The sequence below is a fragment of the Larus michahellis genome, unplaced genomic scaffold, assembly GCF_964199755.1.
Source record: "Larus michahellis unplaced genomic scaffold, bLarMic1.1 SCAFFOLD_358, whole genome shotgun sequence".
NCBI classification, from domain to species: Eukaryota; Metazoa; Chordata; class Aves; order Charadriiformes; family Laridae; genus Larus; species Larus michahellis.
The window spans coordinates 36,066-60,783 of NW_027436002.1; the positions used below are offsets into that span (position 1 = coordinate 36,066).

At 68.8% G+C, this 24,718-nt stretch overlaps 1 protein-coding gene across 1 annotated transcript; it reads left to right on the forward strand.

Annotated features, from left to right (window-relative positions):
* The first annotated feature begins 515 nt into the window (after positions 1–515).
* RNF40 (ring finger protein 40) lies at positions 516–24,414 on the forward strand. The gene is given in 23 exon segments (XM_074571476.1): positions 516–675; positions 678–754; positions 1,018–1,185; positions 1,771–1,861; positions 2,667–2,918; positions 3,464–3,576; positions 3,903–4,049; positions 4,938–5,012; positions 6,216–6,335; positions 9,030–9,209; positions 11,720–11,855; positions 12,517–12,638; positions 13,183–13,647; positions 14,087–14,225; positions 14,599–14,603; positions 15,052–15,512; positions 15,956–16,073; positions 17,370–17,519; positions 20,001–20,213; positions 20,647–20,772; positions 21,373–21,513; positions 22,562–22,663; positions 23,331–24,414. Coding segments are annotated over 23 exon segments (3,630 nt in total). The 5' UTR covers positions 516–623; the 3' UTR covers positions 23,508–24,414.
* The last annotated feature ends 304 nt before the right edge of the window (positions 24,415–24,718 follow it).

Consider the following 24,718-nt stretch of genomic DNA (forward strand, 5'->3'; position numbering starts at 1 on the left):
TGGGGGGGGGGGGGAGCCAAGGGGTGAAGGGGGTTGAAGGGGGGGCATCCCTGCAATGAACGGGGTCTCATGGGGCTGGGAGGGGGTCCCTATGGGGCTGGGGGGGGTCCTTATGGGGGTCCCCAAGGGGTTGGGGGGGGCCCAAGGGGCAGCAGGGAATCCCTGGGGGATTCCTGTGGGGTGAAGAGGGTCTCGGGTTGGGGGGGGGTCATGGTTTGGGGGGTCTCTATGGGTCTGAGGAGGTCCTCCTGGGGCTGGGGGGGGGCTATAGGTCCGAAAAGGGATCCCTGTGGGCCTGGGGGGGGGACCCATGGGGCTGGGGGGACCCTAGAGGGGTCTCTAGGTGACTTGGGGGGGTCGCTATGGGGCCGGGGGGGGTGTAGAGCTCAACGCCGGCGCCGTTGCCCCTTTAAGAGCGCCCGGCCCCGCCCCTTTCCCGCCGTTACCACGGCGACGGCGGCGCGCGCTCTGCGTGGGGGGCGGGGCTTGCGCGAGTGGGCGGGGCCTGCGCGCGCGCAGTGGGGCCGGGCGGCGGCGGCGGCGGCGGGGGGACAGGCCTCGGGCCGTCACAGCCCGCGATAGGCCGCGATAGAGCGCCCCCCCCCCCACCCCCCGCCAGGGCCATGTCGGGGGCGGGGGCCAAGCGAGGAGCCGGCGATGGGGGGGGCGGCCCCCCGAGAAGAAACCCCCCCGCGAGGAGCAGCCCCCCACCACCCTCATCGAGCCCCTGCGCCTGGGCGGCATCTCCTCCACGGTGGGTGACGGGACACCACCCCCCCCCCCCCTCCGCGGGACGCCTGGGGCCCCCCCATGGGCGTCCCCCACCCCCGAAGGCCTCCTGGGTCCCCCTTGTCACCACGGAGTCCCTGAGATGTGGCTCCAAGGTGGCACCGGGAGAAGGTTCCTGGCCACCTGGGTCCCCACGGACTTGGCGGGGGGGGGGCTGGGTGTGCCCAGACTCCTGGGTCCCCCCTGACCCCTGGGACACCTGGCTGCTCCCCCCCGCCCCCCCCGCAGGAGGAGATGGACCTGAAGGTGCTGCAGTTCAAGAACAAGAAGCTGGCGGAGCGGCTGGAGCAGCGGCAGGCCTGCGAGGACGAGCTGCGCGAGCGCATCGAGAAGCTGGAGAAGCGACAGGCCACCGACGACGCCACCCTCCTGCTGGTCAACCGCTTCTGGGGACAGGTGGGGACAACACCCTCCCCCCCCCCCCCCCCCCCCAAATCCCACCCACCAGCACCCCCAAACCTTACCCAGGGCAACCCCCCCAAACCCGCCCGGCTGCTCCAGCCCACCTGGGGCTGCGGCAGAGAGGCACGAGTGGTTCGGAAGTGACTTTGGGCACCCCAAAAATGGCCTTTGGGACCCCAAATGTTACTCTGGGCACCCCCGGAAGTGGCTCTGGGTCCCAAAAACGGCCTCGGGACCCCAAAATTGGCCCTGGGGTCCCCAAAAATGGTGTTGGGGACACTGAAAATTCCTGCGGGCACCTCAGAAGTGGCTCTGGGGATCCCCAAAATCCCCTGAGGTCCCCAAAAATGGCCTTGGGGACAGCAAAACTGGCCCCTGAGGGCCCCCAAAGTCACCCTGGGGTCCCCAAAAATGGTCTCGGGGACCCAAAAAATTACTCTGGGCACCCCAGAAATGGCTTTGGGGGCCCCAAAGTTGTCCTGGGGACCCCAAAACTGGCCTTGGAGAGACCAAAATGGCCCCTGGGGACCCCAGAAAATGGCCCCAAAACTCTCCTGACCCCCCCTTTCCCCCCCCCAGCTGGATGCAGAGGTGCAGGCCCTGCTGCGGCGCTACGAAGGGGAGGGGGGGGCACCCCCTGCCCCCCCCCGGGGAACCACCCGAACCCCGAGCAGAGGGGGCTGACGCCCCCCCGGCTCCCCCCGGCGAGGCTGAGGGTCCTGAAAGGAGGGGTGAGGGGGGGCTGGGGGGGGCAACTGGGGGGTCGTTTGGGAGGGCTGGGGGGCGGGGGGCAATTTGAGGGCCTTTGGGGTGCTGGGGGGGATCGCGGGGGGCAATTTGGGGGGACTTAGGGGGGTGTTGTGAGGATCATTTTGGGTGCTGGGGGGGCCGTGGGGGCAATCTGGGGGGGCTTAGGGGGCTGGGGGGGCAGTTCGGGGGCCTTTGGGGTGTTGGGGGGATCTTGGGGGACTTACGGCGCTGGGGGGGGGCCGTGGGAGGCAATTTAGGGGGCTGGGGGGTGGCAATTAGCGTCCCTAGAGCATTTTAGGGGTGCTGTGGGGGTTGGGGGGGCAGTTGGGGGTGCTGGGGGGCAATCAAGGGGGGGTCACTTGGTTGTTGGAGGAGTAGTTTGGTCTTGGGGGGGGCGGGGGGGCACTTCAGGGTTCGTCGCGGGGGGTAACTGTGGATGTTGGGGGGCAATTTGGGGTCTGGGGGGCAATTGGGGGGGGTTGGGTGTTGGGAGGGCAGATAGTTGTGCTGGAGAGCAACTAGGGGGGGCAATGGGGTCGGGGGGGGGGCAATTTAGGGGTGCTGGGGAGCAATTTGTGGGGCAACTGGGGGGTCTCTTGGGGGGCGCTTTAGGAGCCGCGGGGGTGGGGGGGGGGTAGGTGGGTGTTCGGCAGCGATGAACCGAGGGGGCACCTTTGGGTGCTGTGGCTGTTGCCTCATCCTTTGTCTTTCCCCCCTCCCCAAAGCAGAGCCCTGGGGGGGCCCTGTCGTCGCCCCCCCGCCTCCCCAAGCGGCCCCGGCCGTGGCGGGGGGGGGCCGGCTGGGGGGGCCGGCGGCGGCTTTCGTGGCTGCCCTGAGCCGCAGCGGCCCCGAGGAGGGGGAGCTGCGCCTGCGCCCCCGCCTGGCCTTCGCCCCCGCCGCCGTCGCCCGCCTGGTGGAGGGGCTGGCGGGGGCCCACCGCCGCGCCCACGACCTGGGCACCCGCCTGGCCGCCCGCCGTGAGTTGGGGGGGAGGGGGGGGCGGGACGTGGGGTAAGGGGTGGGGGGCACGGGTTCAGCCGGGTCCCGGTTTTGGGGTCTCCCGGATGCTCGGGTCCCCTTTTTGGGGTCACCCGGGCACCTGGGAGCCCCGTTTGGGGGACACCGGGTGACCTGGGCCCCTTTAAGGGGCACCCGGACACCCCAGCCCCCTTTGTGGGAGTCACCCAGACCCTTGGGTGCCTTTTCAGGGGTCACCCGGGCACCTGGGTCCCGTTTTTTGGGGTCACGCAGACCCCTAGATCCATTTTTGGGGGTCAGCTGCGTGCCCGAGTCCCTTTTTTGGGGGTCACAAAGACACCTGGGTCCCCTTTTTGGGGGTCACTGAGATACTTAAGGAGCTTTTAGGGCCACCCGGAGCCCTGAGTCCCCTTTTTGGAGGTCACCGGGACTTCTGGGTCCCGGGGTGCTGGGGGGGGGAGGGGTTGGGGTCCCTGGGCTGGGGGGTGCCGGGGGGGGGGGGGGGGGGGCGGATTTGGGGTGACTGGAGGCCTGTGTCCCCCAGCGGAGCTGGCGGAGGCGGGACGGGCGCTGCTGCGGGAGCTGCTGCGGGAGCACCGGCGTCTGCAGGACCTCACCCTCCAGCTGCAGGAGAAGCATCACCGCGTCTCCCTGGAGGTACTGGGAGCGCCGGGAGGGGGCCGGGGGCGGCTTTGAGGTGGCCCTGGAGGGGGTTTTCGTGTCCCCGGCGTCTCCACGGGGTTCCGGGACTCAGGTCCTCAGCGGGGTGCCGTGGCCGTCGTTTCCACGGTGGGTTCCGCGGCTGATGTCCCCCCGTGGGGTGACGCGGCCGTCGTCTCCGTGGGGTTCCGCAGGCGACGTCCCCGTGGGGCGATGGTGGCCGAGATCCCCACGGGGTGCCCTGGGTGTCCCTGAGGTGGTAGCGCGGGTGTTCCCACGCTGTCCCCGCAGCGTCCCCGCGCGTTCCGTGTCCTCCCCCACAGCTGGCGGAGCTGCAGGACAAGGCCACCTCGGCTGAGACCAAGGTGCTTGAGATGGGGACGACGGTGGAGGGGCTGCAGTGGGACAGTGCCAAGCTCCGCAAGCGCGAGGGACGCCTCGACCGCCACCTCGCCGAGGCCCTCGAGCAGGTGACCCCTCCCACGTCCCCAACGGTGGCCCCCTGGGTGGCCCCCGTGTCCCCAGCGGCCCCCAACCTGCTGCCAGGCTCTGAGGGGCCCCGACGCTCCCTGAGGGACGCCACCCTTGGCCTGTGGCACTTGGGGTCCCCAGGTGTCACTCCAGCGTCGCTTGAGGTCCCGCCGTGTCATTTGGGTGTCACTCGGGTTTGCTCTGTGTCATTTGGCGTCCCCCCCCCGTGTCACTTGGGTCACTCTGGGTCACCCCTTTGCCACTCAGGATCGTTCCCCGTTGCTTGGGGACCTTCTGTGTCACTTTGGGGACGCTCCGTGTTACTGGTTGTTCCTGGGGCGTCCCCAACGTCCCCAGTGTCCCCAATGTCCCCGGGTTGTCCCTGATGTCTCCTGCGTGCCCCCAGTATTCCTGGGCTGTCCCCAATGTCCCCAGTGTCTCTTCTGTCCCTGAGGTGTCCCCGATGTCCCTGGCGTGTGTCCAGTATCCCCGAGGTGTCCCCAGGGTGTCCCCTACTGTCCCCAATGTCGGTGGGGTGTATCCGGTGTCCCCGGTGATCCCAGGGTGTCCCTGCAGTCCCCGATGTCCGTGCTGTCTCTGGGTTGTCCCCAATGTCCCCAGTGACCCCACCTCTGGGTGTCTCTAGGGTGTCCCTGCTGTCCTCAACATCCCCGGTGTCCCCAAGGTGTCCCCAGTGTCACCAGCATCCCCAGGGTGTCTTTGCTGTCCCTAACGTCCCTGAGGTGTCCCCAACGTCCCTGGTGGCCCTGGGGCATCCCCGCCGTCCCCAGCGTCCCTGGGGGTGCCCACAACATCCCTGGGGTGTCCCCGACGGCCCTGGGGTGTCTGTGATGTCCCCGGTGTCCCCAACGTCCCCATGTCCCCAGCTGACCTCGGGCTCCTACGGCTCCGGCAGCTCCGGGGGATTCCAGGGGGGGCAGATCACCCTCAGCATGCAGAAGGTACTGGGGGTCCCTGGGCGGGGGGGGGAGTTTGGGGGTCCCTGGGGGGAAAGTGGGGTCCCAGGAGGGGTTGAGGGGACGCTTGGGGGGGGACCTGAGGGGATTTGGGGGACTCAAGTGTGTCCCGGGGCCGGGGGGGGGGGTTGGGGGACATTTTGGGGGGGGCTTGGGGGACCCTGGCAGGAACTTGGGGGGGGGGGGTTGGGGGTCCCTAGGGGGTGTTGGGGAGTCCTTTGGGGGCAATTGGGGGACTCAAGTGGGTCCCTGGGGGAAGTCTGGGGGTCCCTGGGGGGGGAGGGGGCTTTTTGTCGGGGTCTGGGGGAGATTGGGGAACCTGGGAGGGTCTGGGGGGGTATTTGGAGGGGTGGGGGAGGTTTGAGGGGGGGGCACAAGGAGAGCTTAGGGGATCCTGAGGGGTTCCGGGGGGGTCCTGACGGGTTTTGGAGCACCCTGGGAGGGGTTTGGAGTGTCCTGAGGGGTTTTGCGGGACCCTGGGGGGGTTTTGGGGGGGATCCTGAGGGGTTTTGGGGAAGCCTGGGGGGGTTTCGGGGGGGTCCTGAGGGGTTTTGGGGAAGCCTGGGGGGGTTTCGGGGGGGTCCTGAGGGGTTTTGGGGAAGCCCGGGGGGGTTTCGGGGGGGTCCTGAGGGGTTTTGGGGAAGCCTGGGGGGGGTTCGGGGGGGTCCTGAGGGGTTTTGGGGAAGCCTGGGGGGGTTTCGGGGGGGTCCTGAGGGGTTTTGGGGAAGCCTGGGGGGGTTTTGGGGGGGTCCTGAGGGGTTTTGGGGAAGCCTGGGGGGGTTTTGGGGGGGATCCTGAGGGGTTTTGGGGAAGCCTGGGGGGGTTTTGGGGGGTCCTGAGGGGTTTTGGGGAAGCCTGGGGGGGTTTGGGGGAGTCCTGAGGGGTTTTGGGGAAGCCTGGGGGGGTTTTGGGGGGGTCCTGAGGGGTTTTGGGGAAGCCTGGGGGGGCTTTGGGGGGGTCCTGAGGAGCTTGGGGGGGGTCTTAAGTGGCTTTGGGGGCCGTTGGGGAGGTTCTGGAGGTCCCTTGGACAGGTTGGGGGGCACTGGGCGGGGTGGGGGTGTGCCCGGTTTAAGACGGCGAAGGTGGAGGTCGGGTGCTTTGGGTGGGGGGAGGGTGGGTGTCTGGGGAGGTGGTTGGGTTTTGGGGTGACACCGGGATTTTGGGGGACACCCCCCACCCCCCCCCCAGTTTGAGATGCTGAACGCGGAGCTGGAAGGGAACCAGGAACTGGCCAACAGCCGGATGGCGGAGCTGGAGAAGCTGCAGCAGGAGCTCCAGCAGGCCGTGCGCGGCCACGAGCGCCTCAAGGTGACCCGGGGGCCTCGGGGACCTGGGGAGGGGGGGGTGGGGCCTCGGGGGCATCGGGGACACCGAGGGCGTGGGGGACACCAGGAGTGTTGGGGGTATCAGGGATGTTGGGGTCATCGGGGAGGCGAGAGACGTTGGGGACATGGGGGGCGTTGGGGGCATCAAGGATGTTGGGGACGTGGGGGGCGTCAGGAACGTCGGGGGCATTGGGGACGTTGGGGGCGTCGGGGGCATCAGGAACGTCGGGGGCATTGGGGACGTGGGGGGCGTTGGGGGCCTGGGGGACGTTGGGGACATTGGGGGCATCAAGAACGTTGGGGACGTGGGGGACATTGGGGGGCTGTTGGGGACGTGGGGGGTGTTGGGGGCATCGGGAACGTTGGGGACGTGGGGGGTGTTGGGGACGTGGGGGGTGTTGGGGGCATCAGGAACGTTGGGGGCATCAGGGACATGAGAGACGTTGGGGACATGGGGGGCGTTGGGGGCATCAAGGGTGTTAGGGACGTGGGGGGTATCGGGGGCACTGGGGACGTGGGGGGCGTCGGGGGCATCAGGAACATCGGGGGCACTGGGGACGTGGGGGGCATTGGGGACATCAGGAACGTTGGGGTCATCGGGGACATGAGGGGCGTTGGGGGCCTGGGGGACGTTGGGGACATTGGGGGCATCAAGAACGTTGGGGACGTGGGGGACATTGGGGGGCTGTTGGGGATGTGGGGGGTGTTGGGATCAAGGATGTTGGGGACGTGGGGGGTGTTGGGGGCATCGGGAACGTTGGGGACATGGGGGGTGTTGGGGATGTGGGGGGTGTTGGGGGCATCAGGAACGTTGGGCTCATCGGGGACATGAGGGACATTGGGGGACGTGGGGGGCGTTGGGGGCATCAAGGATGTTGGGGACATGGGGAGCATCGAGAACGTTGGGGACGTGGGGGACACTGGGGGGCCTTGGGGCTGTTGGGGGTGTGGGGGGTGTTGGGGGCATCAGGAACATTGGGGTCATCAGGGACGTGAGGGACGTTGGGGACGCGGGGGACGTTGGGGGCATCAGGGACGTTGGGGACCTTGGGGCTGTTGGGGACGTTGGGGGCTTGGGGACATCGGGGGCACGGGGGGTGTTGGTGTCATTGGGGACACGGGGGGGGGCATTGGGGACATTGGTGACAGGAGGGACATGGGGGGCGCGGGTGACACGAGGCACTTGGAGGGTGTCGGGTGTTGGGGACGTAGGTGACACTGGGGACACGGTGGGGGGTGTTTGGGGTGGGGTGACGGGAGGGACTCGGAGGATGTGGGGGACGAAGGGGACACGAGGGACGCGGGGGACATTGGGGGCATCAGGGACGTTGGGGTCCTTGGGGCTGTTGGGGACGTTGGGGGCTTGGGGGCACGGGGGACGTTGAGGGCACGGGGGGTGTTGGGGTCATTGGGGACACGGGGGGCGCGGGTGACACGAGGCGCTTGGAGGGTGTCGGGTGTTGGGGACGTAGGTGACACTGGGGACACAGCGGGGGGTGTTTGGGGTGGGGGTGACGGGAGGGACTCGGAGGATGTGGGGGACGTTGGGGGCATCAGGGATGTTGGGGACCTTGGGGCTGTTGGGGACGTTGGGGACTTGGGGACATCGGGGGCACAGGGGGCACTGGGGTCATTGGGGACACGGGGGGGGGGCATTGGGGACGTAGGTGACACTGGGGACACGGTGGGGGGTGTTTGGGGGGTGGGTGACAGGAGGGACTTGGAGGATGTGGGGGACGTGGGGGACGTTGGGGGCATCAGGGACGTGGGGGACGTTGGGGGCTTGGGGACATCGGGGGCACGGGGGGCGTTGAGGGCACGGGGGGCGCTGGGGTCATTGGGGACACGGGGGGGGCATTGGGGACGTAGGTGACACTGGGGACACAGTGGGGGGTGTTTGGGGTGGGGGTGACGGGAGGGACTCGGAGGATGTGGGGGACGAAGGGGACACGAGGGACGCGGGGGACGTTGGGGACCTTGGGGCTGTTGGGGACCTTGGGGCTGTTGGGGACGTTGGGGCCTTGGGGACATCGGGGGCACAGGGGGCGTTGAGGGCACGGGGGGCGTTGGGGTCATTGGGGACACGGGGGGGGCATTGGGGATGTAGGTGACACTGGGGACACGGCGGGGGACGTTTGGGGTGGGGGTGACGGGAGGGACTCAGAGGATGTGGGGGACGTTGGGGGCATCAGGGACGTTGGGGACCTTGGGGCTGTTGGGGACGTTGGGGACTTGGGGACATCGGGGGCACAGGGGGCGCTGGAGTCATTGGGGACACGGCGGGGGGGCATTGGGGACGTAGGTGACACTGGGGACACGGTGGGGGGTGTTTGGGGTGTGGGTGACAGGAGGGACTCGGAGGATGTGGGGGACGTGGGGGACGTTGGGGGCATCAGGGACGTGGGGGACGTTGGGGGCTTGGGGACATCGGGGGCACGGGGGGCGCTGGGGTCATTGGGGACACGGGGGGGGGGGGGGACATTGGGGACGTAGGTGACACTGGGGACACGGCGGGGGGTGTTTGGGGTGGGGGTGACGGGAGGGACTCGGGAGGATGTGGGGGACGAAGGGGCCGCGGGGGCCGCTGGGGGCCCGGCGGGATGGAGGTGGGGGTGGGGTTGGGTGGCCGTGGGGTGACACGCGGGGGGGGGGACGACACGCGCGTGTGTCCCCGCAGGTGGCCCTGCGCTCGCTGCCGGAGGAGGCGGTGAAGGAGACGCTGGAGTACAAGGTGCTGCAGTCCCAGTTCTCCCTCCTCTACCACGAGAGCCTCCAGGTGAAGACCCAACTGGACGAGGCCCGCGCCCTCCTCCTGGCCACCAAGAACAGCCACCTGCGTCACATCGAGCACATGGAGGTGACAGGGACACCCCCCCCCGCCCCCCCCCCCGCCCCCCCCCCCGCCCCCGCTTGTCCCCGAGGCTCCTGGGGGCTCCCGCTGCTCCCGGGGCGCCGCCGGCGCCGAGAGGGCGGTGCTGGGTCTTGGGCACGGCCCAGGCGGCCCCGAGGCTCCTCGGAGCTCCCCGGCTCGTCCCCGGGGAGGGGGCACGGGACGGCGTGTCCCCTCGTCACCCCTGTCTCCCCCCATCCCCCCCCCCCGTCCCCCGTCTCCCGCCCGCCCACCCCCCTTTCTCTACATCCCACCCTCCTCCACGTCCCCAACATCCCCCGCGTCCTCCCCGTCCCCCACGTCCCCAAGGCCCCGCCACCTTCCCCCGTGTCCCCAATGTCCCCAACGTCCTCCATGTCCCCGATGTCCCCCACATCCCACCGTCCCACCGTCCCCCGCGTCCCCAAGGCCCCCCCACCGTCACCCGTGTCCCCAACGTCCCCAACATCCTCCACGTCCCCGATGTCCCCCACGTCCCACCATCCCCTGCATCCCCAACATCCCCCGTGTCCTCCCCGTCCCACCATCCCCCGCATCCCCAAGGCTCCCCCACCGTCCCCCGTGTCCCCAACGTCCCCAACGTCCTCCACGTCCCCGATGTCCCCCACGTCCCACCGTCCCCCGCGTCCCCAAGGCCCCCCCACCATCCCCCGTGTCCCCAACGTCCCCAACATCCTCCACGTCCCCGATGTCCCGCACATCCCACCATTCCCCACGTCCCCAAGGCCCCCCCACCATCCCCCGTGTCCCCAACGTCCCCAACATCCTCCACGTCCCCGATGTCCCCCACGTCCCACCATCCCCTGCGTCCCCAACATCCCCCGTGTCCTCCCCATCCCACCGTCCCCTGCGTCCCCAACATCCCCCACATCCTCCGTGTCCCACCGTCCCCCGCGTCCCCAAGGCCCCCCACCATCCCCCATGTCCTCAACGTCCCCAACATCCTCCACGTCCCCGATGTCCCCCACATCCCACCGTCCCCTGCGTCCCCAACATCCCCCACATCCTCCCCGTCCCACCATCCCCCGCGTCCCCGGTGTCCTCCACGTCCCACCGTCCCCTGCGTCCCCAACATCCCCCGTGTCCTCCCCGTCCCACCGTCCCCCGCGTCCCCAAGGCCCCCCCACCTTCCCCCGTGTCCCCAACGTCCCCAACGTCCTCCACGTCCCCGATGTCCCCCACATCCCACCGTCCCCCGCGTCCCCAAGGCCCCCCCACTGTCCCCCGTGTCCCCAACGTCCTCAACGTCCTCCACGTCCCCGATGTCCCCCACATCCCACCGTCCCCCGCGTCCCCAAGGCCCCCCCACCATCCCCCGCGTCCCCAACGTCCCCAACATCCCCCGTGTCCTCCCCGTCCCACCGTCCCCACCGTCCCCCGTGTCCCCAACATCCCCAACATCCTCCACATCCCCGATGTCCCCCACGTCCCACCGTCCCCTGCGTCCCCAACATCCCCCGCGTCCTCCCCGTCCCATCGTCCCCCGCGTCCCCAAGGCCCCCCCACCTTCCCCCGTGTCCCCAACGTCCCCAACATCCTCCACGTCCCCGATGTCCTCCGCGTCCCACCGTCCCCTGCATCCCTAGCGCCCCCCACCGTCCCCCGCATCCCCAACATCTCACCGTCCTCCGTGTCCCACCATCCCCCACGTCCCCAACACCCCCCGCGTCCCACCGTCCCCCACCATCCCCCCATGTCCCCCGCGTCCCCAACACCCCCCACGTCCCAACACCCCCCACGTCCTCCACGTCCCCCCACATCCCCACCGTCCCCCGCATCCCACCGTCCCCCGCGTCCTCCATGTCCCACCGTCCCCCGTGTCCCCACCGTCCCCCGTGTCCCCTGTGTCCCCCCCATCCTCCACGTTCTCTGTGTCCTTCACGTTATCCCCACGTCCCTCATGTCCCCATCACGTCTCCTGTGTCTTCTGCGTCCCCAACCTCCCCCACATCCTCCGTGGCCTCCATGTTCTCCGTGTCCCAAATGTTCTGTGTCCCCTGTGTCCTCCACGTCCCTCACGTCCCCACATCCCTGATGCCCCTGGTGTCCCCCATGTCACCCGCGTCCTTCGCACCCCCTGTGTCCTCCGTATCCCCTGTGTCCCTGGTGTCCCCCCGCGTCCTCCATGTCCCCAATGTCACCCGTGTCCTCTGTGTCCCTCATGTCCCCTGCATCCCTGGTGTCCCCCACGTCCTCCATGTCCCCAGTGTTACCCGCGTCCTCCGTGTCCCTCATGTCCCCTGCATCCCTGGCGTCCCCCATGTCACCCAAGCCCCTGGCGTCACCTGCGTCCTTCACGTCCCCCGTGTCCTCCATGTTCCTTCACGTTCCCCGTGTCCTTCACTTGCTCCATGTCCTCTGCATCCTCCGTGTCCCCCTTGCGTCTTTCCCATCCCCCGCGTCCCCGGTGTTCTCCGCATCCCCTGCGTCCCCCGTGTCCCTCGTGTGCCCGACGTCCCCCGGTGTCCCCGGAGCAGAGCGACGAGCTGGGGGTGCAGAAGCGGCTGCGGACGGAGGTGATCCAGCTGGAGGACACCCTGGCCCAGGTGCGCAAGGAGTACGAGATGCTGCGCATCGAGTTCGAGCAGAACCTGGCGGCCAATGAGCAGGCGGGTGAGAGTCTGGCCCCGCCCACTGCCCCACCCGCTGCCCCGCCCAGGGCCCCTGGGGGACCATAGAGAGGGGCTGCGGGAGGGTGGGGTGGGCTGGTCCTCCAAGATCTCCATGGCGGGGCTGGGGATGCTCTGGGATGGTCTTTGTAGATCTCTACGCTGGGTTGGACGCTCTGGGCTGGTCCTCCAAGGTCTCTGTGGTGGGGCTGGGGACGCTCTGGGATTGTCCTTCTGGGGCTCTATGGTGGGTCTGGGACACACTGGGATGGTCCTCCCGAGATCTCTGTGGTGGGTTGGACACTCTGGGATGGTCGTCCTGGTGCTCTGTGGGATTGCGGTCCTCCTAGATCTCTACGGTAGGTCTGGGGACACTCTGGGATGGACCTCCTAGGTCTCTGTGGTGGGGTTGCGGTTCCGGGGCCAGTCCGGGCCGCTCCTCCCCCTGCTCTATGGTGCCTCCCCCCCCCCCCCATCAACTCAACGGTCACGGCACCGCCGGCCACTCTGCTCCCTCTTCCCTTCCATCTCTATGACCCGGTGTGAAACGGGAGGGGGCGGGGCTGGGGAGGGGGGCGTTCCCCCCCCCGTCCCGTGTCCCCCCCCCCCGGGGGCACTTGGGCCCCCACCTTGGACGCCTTGGGTCCCCTTCCCCCCCGCCCCAGGCCCCATCAACCGGGAGATGCGGCACCTGATCAGCAGCCTCCAGAACCACAACCACCAGCTCAAGGGCGACGTCCAGCGCTACAAGCGCAAGCTGCGGGAGGTGCAGGCCGAGATCAACAAGGTGGGCGGGGCCTCCGGGGGGGGGGGTGTGGCCCCTTTAAAGGAGGGCGGGGCGTGGCGGCCTCACCCCATTGCTCGAGAAGGCCTTGGGGGCATCACCCCTTTAAGGAGGTGGGTGTGGGGAGGGAGGGGGCGGGGCCTCTCCTGGCCCCACCCTATTGATGAGGCCTAGGGGGCGTAGCCCCTTTAAGGAGGTGGGAGGGGGCGGGGCTTCAAGGGGTGTGACCCCTTTGGGGGGGGGGGCGGAGGGGGCTTAAAAGGGCTACGGTATTGAGGTGGGGTCTACTAAGGGGGCGGGGCTTGGGGGGGCGGGGCCTTAAAAGGGCCCTGCTAATGGCTGGGGGAGGGGGTCCACCTGCAGAGGGAGGAGCTTTTTTAAAGGGGGGGGGGTGCGGGGGGGGTGGGGTCTTAAAAGGGCCGCATGGTGGGTGCTTGTGGGCCCCCCTGGGGGGGGGGGGAGGGGGAATGTGTGCTGCCTCTTAAAAGGGCGACGCCCCTCATCTTTATCCAGTGGGGCCCACTGACTCCCCCCTCCCTCCCTTTAGCTCCGCCTCCAAGCCAGCGGTGCCCCCCCCACTCCAGGCAGCGGGGCCCCCCCTCCCCCCCCCCCCGGGCCCCTTCCGCCCCCCCCGAGGAGCCCCCCGCCCCGGGCCCCGCCCCCCTTAAGGAAGAAGAAGGCGTGGCTCCCCCAGGCCCCGCCCCCACGGAGCCCAAGAGGGAGGCGCCCCCCCCCCTCCCCTCCGAGGCGGCCACCCCCCGGCGTCCCCCCCCCGAGGAGGAGGAGCCGCCCCCCACTCCTGCCCCGGCCCCCCCAACCCCGGCTCCCCCTGCCCCGGCTCCCCCCCGCCTCAAGGAGCCCCCCCCGGCTCCGCCACGGGCTGGGGGGTCCCGGGGGGCCCCGAGAGGGAGCGGGAGAGGCTGCGGGAGAGGGGGGAGCGCCCCAAGGGCCCCCCCGAGGAACCCAAGAAAAAGGACTCGGAGGTTCTCAAGCAGCTGCGGGTGGAGCTGAAGTGAGGGGGGGCTGTTTTGGGGGGGTCGGGGGGGTATCGGGGCTGGGGGGAGGGGGCTGTTATAAAGGGTTACAGTTGAGTGGGGGGGTTGGGGGTCTGTTATGGGGGGCCCAGGAGGGGCCCCCGTAGGGGGGTCCGGGGGGGGTGTTAGGGTGGGGGGGGTTGTCAGAGGCGGTATGTTGGGGGGGGGGGGGGCTGTTATAGGGGTTTCCGGGGGGTTGTGATGGAGGGGGGGGGCTGGGTGAGCCTGGGGGGGGGGGAACGGGGAGGAGGGGGCAATTAAAAGGGGTTGGGGGCGTCATTGGGGGCAGTTAATGGCGGTCGCGGGGCTGCTCCTGAGGGTTTTCTGCCCTCCCGCGGCGGGGGGTAGGCTTTGGGGGGGGGGTCTGAAGAGGGGGTATGCAAATGAGATGGTAATGAGACGGTACCGGGGCGGCAGGAAGGCGCAGGAGAGCCAGAAGGAGATGAAGCTGCTGCTGGACATGTACAAGTCGGCGCCCAAAGAGCAGCGGGACAAGGTGCAGCTGATGGCGGCCGAGAGGAAGAGCAAGGCCGAGGTCAGGACGCGCTAACGACGCGCTAACGACACGCTAATGACACGCTAATGCCCCGCTAACGCCGTGCTAACAACATGCTAATGGCACACTGGCCACACGCTAACGGTGCGCTAACGCCACGCTAACGGCACGGTGACAGCACACTAACGACACGCTAACGACACGCTAATGCCCTGCTAACGTCGTGCTAAGAACACGCTAATGGCACACCGACCCCACACTAATGCCATGGTAATGGTGCGCTAACGCCACACTAACGGCACGCTGACAGCATGCTAGAGACGCGCTAACGACATGCTAACGACACGCTAACGACATCACCCCTTTAAGGAGGTGGGCGTGGGGAGGGAGGGGGCGGGGCCTCTCCTGGCCCCACCCTATTGATGAGGCCTAGGGGGCGTAGCCCCTTTAAGGAGGTGGGAGGGGGCGGGGCCTATCCTGGCCCCACCCTAATCGATGAGGCCTAGGGGGCGTAGCCCCTTTAAGGAGGTGGGAGGGGGCGGGGCTTCAAGGGGTGTGACCCCTTTGGGGGGGGGGGGGGCGGAGGGGGCTTAAAAGGGCTATGGCAGTGAGGTGGGGTCCACTAAGGGGGCGGGGCTGGGGGGGGCGGGGCCTTAAAAGGGCCCTGCTAATGGCTGGGGGAGGGGGTCCACCTGCAGAGGGAGGAGCTTTTTTAAAGGGGGGGGGGTGCGGGGGGGGGGGGGGGGTCTTAAAAGGGCCGCATGGTGGGTGCTTGTGGGCCCCCCTGGGGGGGGGGGGGAGGGGGAATGTGTGCTGCCTCTTAAAAGGGCGACGCCCCTCATCTTTATCCAGTGGGGCCCACTGACTCCCCCCTCCCTCCCTTTAGCTCCGCCTCCAAGCCAGCGGTGCCCCCCCCACTCCAGGCAGCGGGGCCCCCCCTCCCCCCCCCCCGGCCCCTTCCGCCCCCCCCGAGGAGCCCCCCGCCCTGGGCCCCGCCCCCCTTAAGGAAGAAGAAGGCGTGGCTCCCCCAGGCCCCGCCCCCACGGAGCCCAAGAGGGAGGCGCCCCCCCCCCTCCCCTCCGAGGCGGCCACCCCCCGGCGTCCCCCCCCCGAGGAGGAGGAGCCGCCCCCCACCCCTGCCCCGGCCCCCCCAACCCCGGCTCCCCCTGCCCCGGCTCCCCCCCGCCTCAAGGAGCCCCCCCCGCTCCGCCACGGGCTGGGGGGTCCCGGGGGGGGCCCCGAGGAGCGGGAGAGGCTGCGGGAGAGGGGGGAGCGCCCCAAGGGCCCCCCCGAGGAACCCAAGAAAAAGGACTCGGAGGTTCTCAAGCAGCTGCGGGTGGAGCTGAAGTGAGGGGGGGCTGTTTTGGGGGGGTCGGGGGGGTATCGGGGCTGGGGGGAGGGGGCTGTTATAAAGGGTTACAGTTGAGTGGGGGGGTTGGGGGTCTGTTATGGGGGGCCCAGGAGGGGCCCCCGTAGGGGGGTCCGGGGGGGGTGTTAGGGTGGGGGGGGTTGTCAGAGGCGGTATGTTGGGGGGGGGGGGGGGGCTGTTATAGGGGTTTCTGGGGGGTTGTGATGGAGGGGGGGGGCTGGGTGAGCCTGGGGGGGGGCGGAACGGGGGGGGGGGGGGCAATTAAAAGGGGTTGGGGGCGTCATTGGGGGCAGTTAATGGCGGTCGCGGGGCTGCTCCTGAGGGTTTTCTGCCCTCCCGCGGCGGGGGGTAGGCTTTGGGGGGGGGGTCTGAAGAGGGGGTATGCAAATGAGATGGTAATGAGACGGTACCGGGGCGGCAGGAAGGCGCAGGAGAGCCAGAAGGAGATGAAGCTGCTGCTGGACATGTACAAGTCGGCGCCCAAAGAGCAGCGGGACAAGGTGCAGCTGATGGCGGCCGAGAGGAAGAGCAAGGCCGAGGTCAGGACGCGCTAACGACGCGCTAACGACACGCTAACAACACGCTAACGACACGCTAATGCCCCGCTAACGCCGTGCTAACAACATGCTAATGGCACACTGGCCACACGCTAACGGTGCGCTAACGCCACGCTAACGGCACGGTGACAGCACACTAACGACACGCTAACGACACGCTAATGCCCTGCTAACGTCGTGCTAAGAACACGCTAATGGCACACCGACCCCACACTAATGCCATGGTAATGGTGCGCTAACGCCACACTAACGGCACGCTGACAGCATGCTAGAGACGCGCTAACGACATGCTAACGACACGCTAACGACACACTAACGCCGTGCTAACAACATGCTAATGGCACACCGGCCACATGCTAATGGTGTGCTAACGCCACGCTAACGGCATGGTGATGGCATGCTAACGGCACGCTAACAACGCGCTAACGACGTGCTAATGCCGCGCTAACGCCGTGCTAACAACACGCTAATGGCACACCGGCCACACGCTAATGCCACGCTAATGGTGCGCTAACGCCACACTAACACCACGCTAATGACACGGTGACGGCACGCTAACGACACGCTAACGCCGCGCTAACGCCGTGCTAACAACACGCTAATGGCACACTGGCCACACGCTAACACCACGCTAATGGCACGGTGACGGCACACTAACGACACGCTAACGACGCGCTAACGACGCGCTAAGGCTGAGCACGCGTCCCCTCCTGCCCCCGCCTGCCGTGACGTTCACGCCATGACATCACACGGCGACCTCACGCGGTCACGTGTCGTCCCCCCCGCCCCGTGACCTCACACCTTCCCTCGCGCGGTGACACGGCGCGCTCTTGCGACGCCGCCCCCTCGCGCCCTGGGGTCACGCCGTGGCCTCGGGGGGTTGCGTCGCGCGATGACGTCATGTGGCGACGTCACGGTGTTGTCTCACGCTGTGACGCCGCGGGGTTACCTCGCACCGTGATGTCACACGGTGACGTCAAGCCGTTATTTCCCACGGCGACATCACGCCGCCGTCTCATGTGGCGGCACTGGGTGAGAACGTTGTGCTGTGACGTCACACGATGACGTCATGCCATTACCTCACACGGTGCCGTCACGCCGCTGCCTCGCGCGACGTCGCGCCCTGAGCGTACGCGGTGGCGCCACACGCCGACATCACACGCTGACCTCACGCCACGCCCTCACACGCTGACATCCCCCGCGGGCGTCGCCATCCCCTGCTGCGAGGGCGTGGCCGGCGGGGGGCGGGGTGCGATGACGTGCCGTGCCGTGGGGCAGGCGGAGGAGCTGCGGGGGCGGGCGCGGGAGCTGGAGGAGCGGGAGCGGCGGGAGAGCAAGAAGCTGGCGGACGAGGAGGCGCTGCGGCGCCTGCGCCAGGCCGAGGAGCAGATCGAGCACCTGCAGCGCAAGCTGGCCGCCACCAAGCAGGTGGGCGGGGCTGCCGGGGGGCGGGGCTTCCGGGGGGCGGGGCTTCCGGGGGGCGGAACTTGGGGGGGGCAGGACTTCCGGGGGTGAGTGGGGGCGGGACTTCGGGGGGGGGGGGGACGACTTACGGGGGGGCAGGACTTTCTGGAGCGAGTGGGGGCTGGACTTCCGGGGGGGCGGGACTTCCGGGGGCAGGACTTCCGGGGGCGAGTGGGGGCCGGACTTCCGGGGGACAGGACTTCCGGGGGCAAGTGGGGGCTGGACTTCCGGGGGGGCGGGACTTCCTCGGGGAGGGACTGCCAGGGGCGAGTGGGGGCAGGGGGCAGGACTTCCGGAGGGCCGGACTTCGGGGGCTAGGACTTTCTGGGGCGAGCGGGGTCAGGACTTCCGGGGGGGCGGGACTTCCGGGGGCAGGACTTTCTGGGGCGAGTGGGGGCTGGACTTCAGGGGGGGGCCGGACTTCCGGGGGCAGGACTTTCTGGGGCGAGTGGGGGCAGGACTTCCGGAGGGCCGGACTTCCGGGGGCAGGACTTTCTGGGGCGAGTGGGGTCGGGACTTCCGGGGGGGCGGGACTTCCGGGGGCAGGACTTTCTGGGGCGAGTGGGGGCGGGACTTCCTGGGGGAGGGACTGCCGGGGGCGAGTGGGGGCAGGACTTCCGGAGGGCGGGACTTCCGGGGGCAGGACTTTCTGGGGCGAGCAGGGGCGGGACTTCCGGGGGGGCGGGACTTCCGGGGGACAGGACTTCCGGGGGCAAGTGGGGCTAGACTTCCGGGGGGGCGGGACTTCCTGGGGGAGGGACTGCCAGGGGCGAGTTGGGGCAGGACTTCCGGAGGGCCGGACTTCCGGGGGCAGGACTTTCTGGGGCGAGCGGGGTCAGGACTTCCGGGGGGGGCGGACTTCCGGGGCAGGACTTTCTGGGGCGAGTGGGGGCGGGACTTCGGGGGGGGGGGCGGGACTTTCGGGGGCAGGACTTTCTGGGGCGAGTGGGGGCGGGACTTCCTGGGGGAGGGACTGCCGGGGGCGAGTGGGGGCGGGACTTCGGGGGGGGGCGGGACTTCCGGGGCAGGACTTTCTGGGGCGAGCGGGGTCGGGACTTCCGGGGGGGCGGGACTTCCGGGGGCAAGACTTTCTGGGGCGAGTGGGGGCGGGACTTCCTGGGGGAGGGACTGCCGGGGGCGAGTGGGGGCAGGACTTCCGGAGGGCGGGACTTCCGGGGGCAGGACTTTCTGGGGCGAGTGGGGGCGGGACTTCCGGGGGGGCGGGACTTCCGGGGGACAGGACTTCCGGGGGCAAGTGGGGGCTCGACTTCCGGGGGGGGCGGGACTTCCTGGGGGAGGGACTGCCAGGGGCGAGTGGGGGCAGGACTTCCGGAGGGCCGGACTTCCGGGGGCAGGACTTTCTGGGGCGAGCGGGGTCAGGACTTCCGGGGGGGCGGGACTTCCGGGGGACAGGACTTCCGGGGGCAAGTGGGGGCTGGACTTCCGGGGGGGCGGGACTTCCTCGGGGAGGGACTGCCAGGGGCGAGTGGGGGCAGGACTTCCGGAGGCTGGGACTTCCGGGGCAGGACTTTCTGGGGCGAGTGGGGGCTGGACTTCCGGGGGGGCGGGACTTCCGGGGGACAGGACTTCCGGGGGCAAGTGGGGGCTAGATTTCCGGGGGGGCGGGACTTCCTGGGGGAGGGACTGCCAGGGGCGAGTGGGGGCAGGACTTCCGGAGGGCCGGACTTCCGGGGGCAGGACTTTCTGGGGCGAGCGGGGTCAGGACTTCCGGGGGGGCGGGACTTCCGGGGGCAGGACTTTCTGGGGCGAGTGGGGTCGGGACTTCCGGGGGGGCAGGACTTTCTGGGGCGAGTGGGGGCTGGACTTCGGGGGGGGGGCCGGACTTCCGGGGGCAGGACTTTCTGGGGCGAGTGGGGTCGGGACTTCCGGGGGGCGGGACTTCCGGGGGCAGGACTTTCTGGGGCTAGTGGGGGCGGGACTTCCGGGGGGGCAGGACTTCCGGGGGACGGGACTTCCGGGGTAGATCGAGACTTCCAAAGGGGTGGGACTTCGGGGGGGAGGGGGGGGGATGGACTTCGGGGGGGGACTTTGTGGGGGGGGGCAGGACTTCCGGGGTGGGAATTCCATGGGGGGGGGGGGAGGGGGACGAATTCCGGGGGGGGGGATGGGAATTCCAGGGGGCGGGCAGGACTTGGGGGGGGGGGGGAAACGATGATGACACAACTTCCGGGGGATGGGCAGGACTTTGGGGGGGGGGGGGTCTTCCGGGGGGCGGGACTTCCGGGGGGCGGGACTTCCGGGCTCAGGATTTCCAGCGGGGGGGCGGGGGACGACGCTTCCGGGGCTGCAGTCTGAGGAAAGGGGGTGTGGCTTCGGGGGGGGGGGGGCGGGGACGGGACAGGCGCACCCCCGACGTCACGCAGGGCGGCGCGTGACGTCACAGCGGCCATGTTGGGGGGTGGGGGGGGGCGTGGGGCGGGGCAGGAGGAGGAGGCGCTGCTGTCGGAGATGGACGTGACGGGCCAGGCCTTCGAGGACATGCAGGAGCAGAACCTGCGGCTGCTGCAGCAGCTGCGGGAGAAGGACGACGCCAACTTCAAGCTGATGTCGGAGCGCATCAAGGCCAACCAGATCCACAAGCTGCTGCGGGAGGAGAAGGACGAGTTGGCCGAGCAGGTCCTCGCCCTTAAGGCCCAGGTGGGACCCAGGGGGCCGGGAAGGACCCAGACGTTCGTTCAGGGAGGGTCCAGGGCCGTTCAGGGGGCCGGAGGAACCCAGGTGGTTGTGGGGCTGGAGGAACCCAGGGGACCGGGAGAAGGTGGAGGTGGTGAAGCAAGATCTCACCATCGAGGCCCAGGTGGGACCCAGGCGTTCGGGCCGGGGTGGACCCAGGTCTCCAGGCCCATAGTGACCTCAGTGGCCAAGCTAAGGGGACTCGGGGGTCCGGGGAGGGGACCCAGGCATCGGGGCGGAGTCTTTAGGTGGCCACCCAACTCCCGGTGGTGGAGAAGGAGTCAAGGGGTGGCACAAAGGCGACCTGGGGGACCTCAACGTCTGGGTTGGGGGGTGGGGGGGGGTCCCAGCCATCTGGGGAGGGGACCCAGGCGTCCGGGGGTGGCTTTGTCCCCAGGTGGACGCCCAGTTGCTGGTGGTCCAGAAGCTGGAGGAGAAGGAACGGGGGCTTCAGAGCAGCCTGGCGGCAGTGGAGAAGGAGCTGGCCCTGCGCACCCAAGCCCTGGAGCTCAACAAGAGGAAGGTGGGGGGCGGGGGTGGGGGGAGAGGACAACCCCCATGTCACAGGGGGGGACCCGGGTGTCCAAGAGGACACCCAGGCGTTTGGGAGCTCAGGTCAACCCAGTCAACAGGGATCCAGGGGCTTTGGGGGGGACCCAAGGGATCAAGGTCAGAGGGGACCCCGGTGTCCAGGGGGGGACCCCAGTGTCCAGGGGGGGACCCAGGTGTCACAGGGAGGGACCCAGGTGTCTGGGAGGACCCCCCCAGCGTTTGGGAGCTCAGGTCAACCCAGTCAACGGGGATCCAGGGGCTTTGGGGGGGACTCAAGGGGTCAAGGTCAGAGGGGACCCCGGTGTCCAGGGGGTGGGACCGGTGGGGGGGGACCCTGGTGTCTGGGCTGGGGGGACCCAGGCACCCGGTGGGGGGCGGGGGAGGGGGGGACACACACACAACCCAGGAGTCCAGGAGGTGACCCAGGCGTCCAGGGGGAGGAAAACCAACGCTGGGCACGCTGTGGGGGGGGACGCTGGGCGGGGGGACACTGGCGTCGGGGTGGCGGGACTGGTGGGGGGCGCCCGGGGGTCGCCGGGGGAGGGGGACCCAGGCGTTGCGGACCCCGCAGGCGGTGGAGGCGGCGCAGCTGGCGGAGGACCTGCGGGCGCAGGGGGAGCACGTGCAGGCCCGGCTGCGGGAGCTGCAGGCCTGCGCCGCCGAGAACCGGGCGGCCAAGGACAAGGAGTCCCTCAGCCTCAAACGGGCCCAGGTATGGGGCTGCCCCACAGCATCCGTAAGGGACGGGTCGCGGGGAAGGCTGGGGTTTGGAGGGGGGGGTCTTTATGGGGCTATAGGGTGCCCTATGGGGTTGTCTGGGGGAGTCCGTAGGGTGCCTACAGCACCTTGTGGGCTCTATGGGGTGCCTGAAGGGGCTATAGGGTGGCTGGTGGGTCCTTATGGGGCTCTGTGGGGGGGCTGTAGGGTGCCCTGGGGGGTCTTTAGGGGATTCTGGGAGACCCTCTAGGGTCGCCGTGGCACCTTATGGGCTCTATAGGGTGCGTGAGGGGCTATAGGGTGGCTGGAGTGCCCTTATGGGCCTCTATGGGTGCTCCGTGGGGTGGTGTGGGGGCTGGAGGGTGCTCTATGGGGCCGTTTGGGGGGATTATCTAGGGTGCTCGAGGGGGGCTATAGGATGGCTGGTGGGACCTTATGGAGGGGGGGGTGTCTGGGGGGGTTCTGTGGGGTGCTATGGGGGCTGTAGGGTTTTCTACGGGGTTGGTTGGGGACTCTATAGGGTGCGTGAGGGGGCTGGAGTGTCCTTGTGGGGCTCTAGGGGGGCTCTGGGGGGGGCTGGGGGGGCTGTAGGGTGCTCTGTGGGGCTGCTCGGGGATTCCGGGGGACTCCATAGGTCCATTGTAGCATCCTATGGGCTCTATAGGGTTCGGAGAGGGGGGTGCAGACGCTGTGGGGCGTTACGTTGCCCTATGGGGTGGTGTGGCGGCGGGGGGGAGGTGGGGGGTAGGGGAGGGTCTACAGGAGCATTATGGGGGTTTCTAGAAGGTTCCGTGGCCCCCTAGAAGGGGCGCCGTGGGGACCTATGGATGCTTTGGGGGGGGTTTCCGCAGGATGTCCACGGGACCCATAGAGGGTCCTTTGAGCCCTGTAGGGGTCTGTTGGGCCCTAGAGGGGTCTGTGGGGGGTCTACAGGGACCTGAAAGGGGTTTAGGAGAATCTATAGGGTGTCAGGGGGGATCTGTAGGGGGTCTACGGGGACCCACAGTGGCGCCGTGGGTCATGGCCCCCCTCCGTCCCCGCAGGAGGAGCTGTCGCGGCTGCGGCGGAAGCTGGAGAAGCAGCGGAAGGTGGAGGTCTACGCCGACGCCGACCAGATCCTCCAGGAGGAGATCAAGGAGTACCGGGTGCGGTGGGGGGGGGGGGGGGGAGCCACCCATGGGTGCCAGGGGCAGGGTGGGCAAGGCTGGGGGTCTGGAGGACCTTGGGTGGGTCTGGAGAACCCATGGGTGGGTGCTCGAGGACCTTGGGTGGGGTTGGAGGATCTTGGAACGGGCTGGGGGACTTCGGGGTGGGTCTGAAGGACCTTGGGTGGGGTGGAGGACCCATGGGTGGGTGCTCGAGGACCTTGGGTGGGGTTGGAGGATCTTGGAACGGGCTGGGGGACCTTGGGGTGGGTCTGGAGGACCTTGGGTGGGGTGGAGGACCCATGGGCAGGTGCTGGAGGCCTTCAGAGGGGGCTGGAGGACCTTGAGTGGAGTTGGAGAACCCATGGATGGGTACTGGAGGACTTTGGGTGGGACTGGAGAACCTTGGGTGGCTTTGGTCAACCTTGGGTGGGGGTTTGCAGAACTTTGGGTGGGGCTGGAGCACCCATGGGTGCTGCAGGTCACGCCGCGGGGCCAATGGCCATCTTGTCCCGCCCTCCTTGTTGCCTTTCCCCCATCTCCTGGAGGGTTGGAGGACCTCAGGGTGGGCTTGGAAGACCAAGGGTGGGCTTGACAGACCATGGGTGGGCTCGGAGCACCCATGGGTGCCACCATGGGGCTGACGGCCATCTTGCCCTGCCCCCAGGCCCGCCTGACCTGCCCCTGCTGCAACGCCCGCAAGAAGGACGCCGTCCTCACCAAGTGCTTCCACGTCTTCTGCTTCGAGTGCGTGAAGAGCCGCTACGACACCCGCCAGCGCAAGTGCCCCAAGTGCAACGCTGCCTTCGGCGCCCACGACTTCCACCGCGTCTACATCAGCTAAGCCCCACGGCCACCCCACAGCTGCCCCACGGCACCTGTGGGCGCTCCCTGGCCAACCATGGGCCTTGGAGGTTGTTCACCACCACCTTGGAGGACCATGGTTTCCTCTGTGTCCATGTTAGTTGAACCCCATGGAGGTCCTCAACGACCCCTGGGTGCCCTGTGAGACCTATGGGTGCCCCATAGCGACCCACAGCACCCATGGGTGCCCCATTGTCAACTGTGGGCCTTGAAGGTGGGTCAACACCACCTTGGAGGACCGTTATTTTTTTCTGTTTGTGTGTTAGTTGAATCCCCTGGTGATCCTTGACCACCCATGGGTGCCCCATGAGACCCACGGGTGCCCCATAGTGACCCACGGCACCCATGGGTGCCCTGTGGTCAACTGTGGGTCTTGGAGTTGGGTCATCACCACCTTGGAGGACCATGTTTTTCTCTGTTTCTGTGTTAATTGAACCCCATGGTGATTCTTGGCCACCCCTGGGTGCCCCCTGAGACCTGTGGGTGCCCCATAGCGACCCACAGCACCCATGGGTGCCCCATGGTCACCCACAGGTGCTCCACGGTCAACTGTGAGCCTTGGAGGTGAGTCAACACCATCTTGGAGGACCATTGTTTTCTCTGTTTCTGTGTTAGTTGAACCCCATGGTGATCCTTGACCACCCCTGGGTGCCCCATAGCAACCCATGGCACCCAGGGGTGCTCCATGGCCAGCTGTGGGTCTTGGAGATGGGTCATCACCACCTTGGAGGACCACAACTTGCTTCGTGTCTGTGTCGGCTGACCCTTGGGTGCCCAGTGACACCGATGGGTGCCCCATGGCAACCCACGGCACCCAGGGGTGACCTAGGGGTGGCCCCGCCCCCTTCCCCACCCCCATCCCACCCAATAAAGTGCTTGGAGCTGTGGCCGTGGCTGCGTGGGGCTGCTGGGGGGACCCGGGCGTCCATGGGAGGGTCACCCAAGGGGGGGTGAGACCATAGAGAGGGGTGGGAAGAGGTTCCAGAGGGTCGGCATGACCACAGATGCTCCCGCGGTACCATAGAGAGGTGGGGAAGAGGTACCAGAGGGGCTGTACGGCCATAGAGACTGGCGGGGAGGGTGGGCTGGAGCGTCCCGCGGAACCATAGAGACGTGGCGCCACGCTGGCAGCCATAGAGTGCTGGAGGCCGTCTGTCCTAGAGCGGGGACCTAGGCCTCAGTGGCACCATA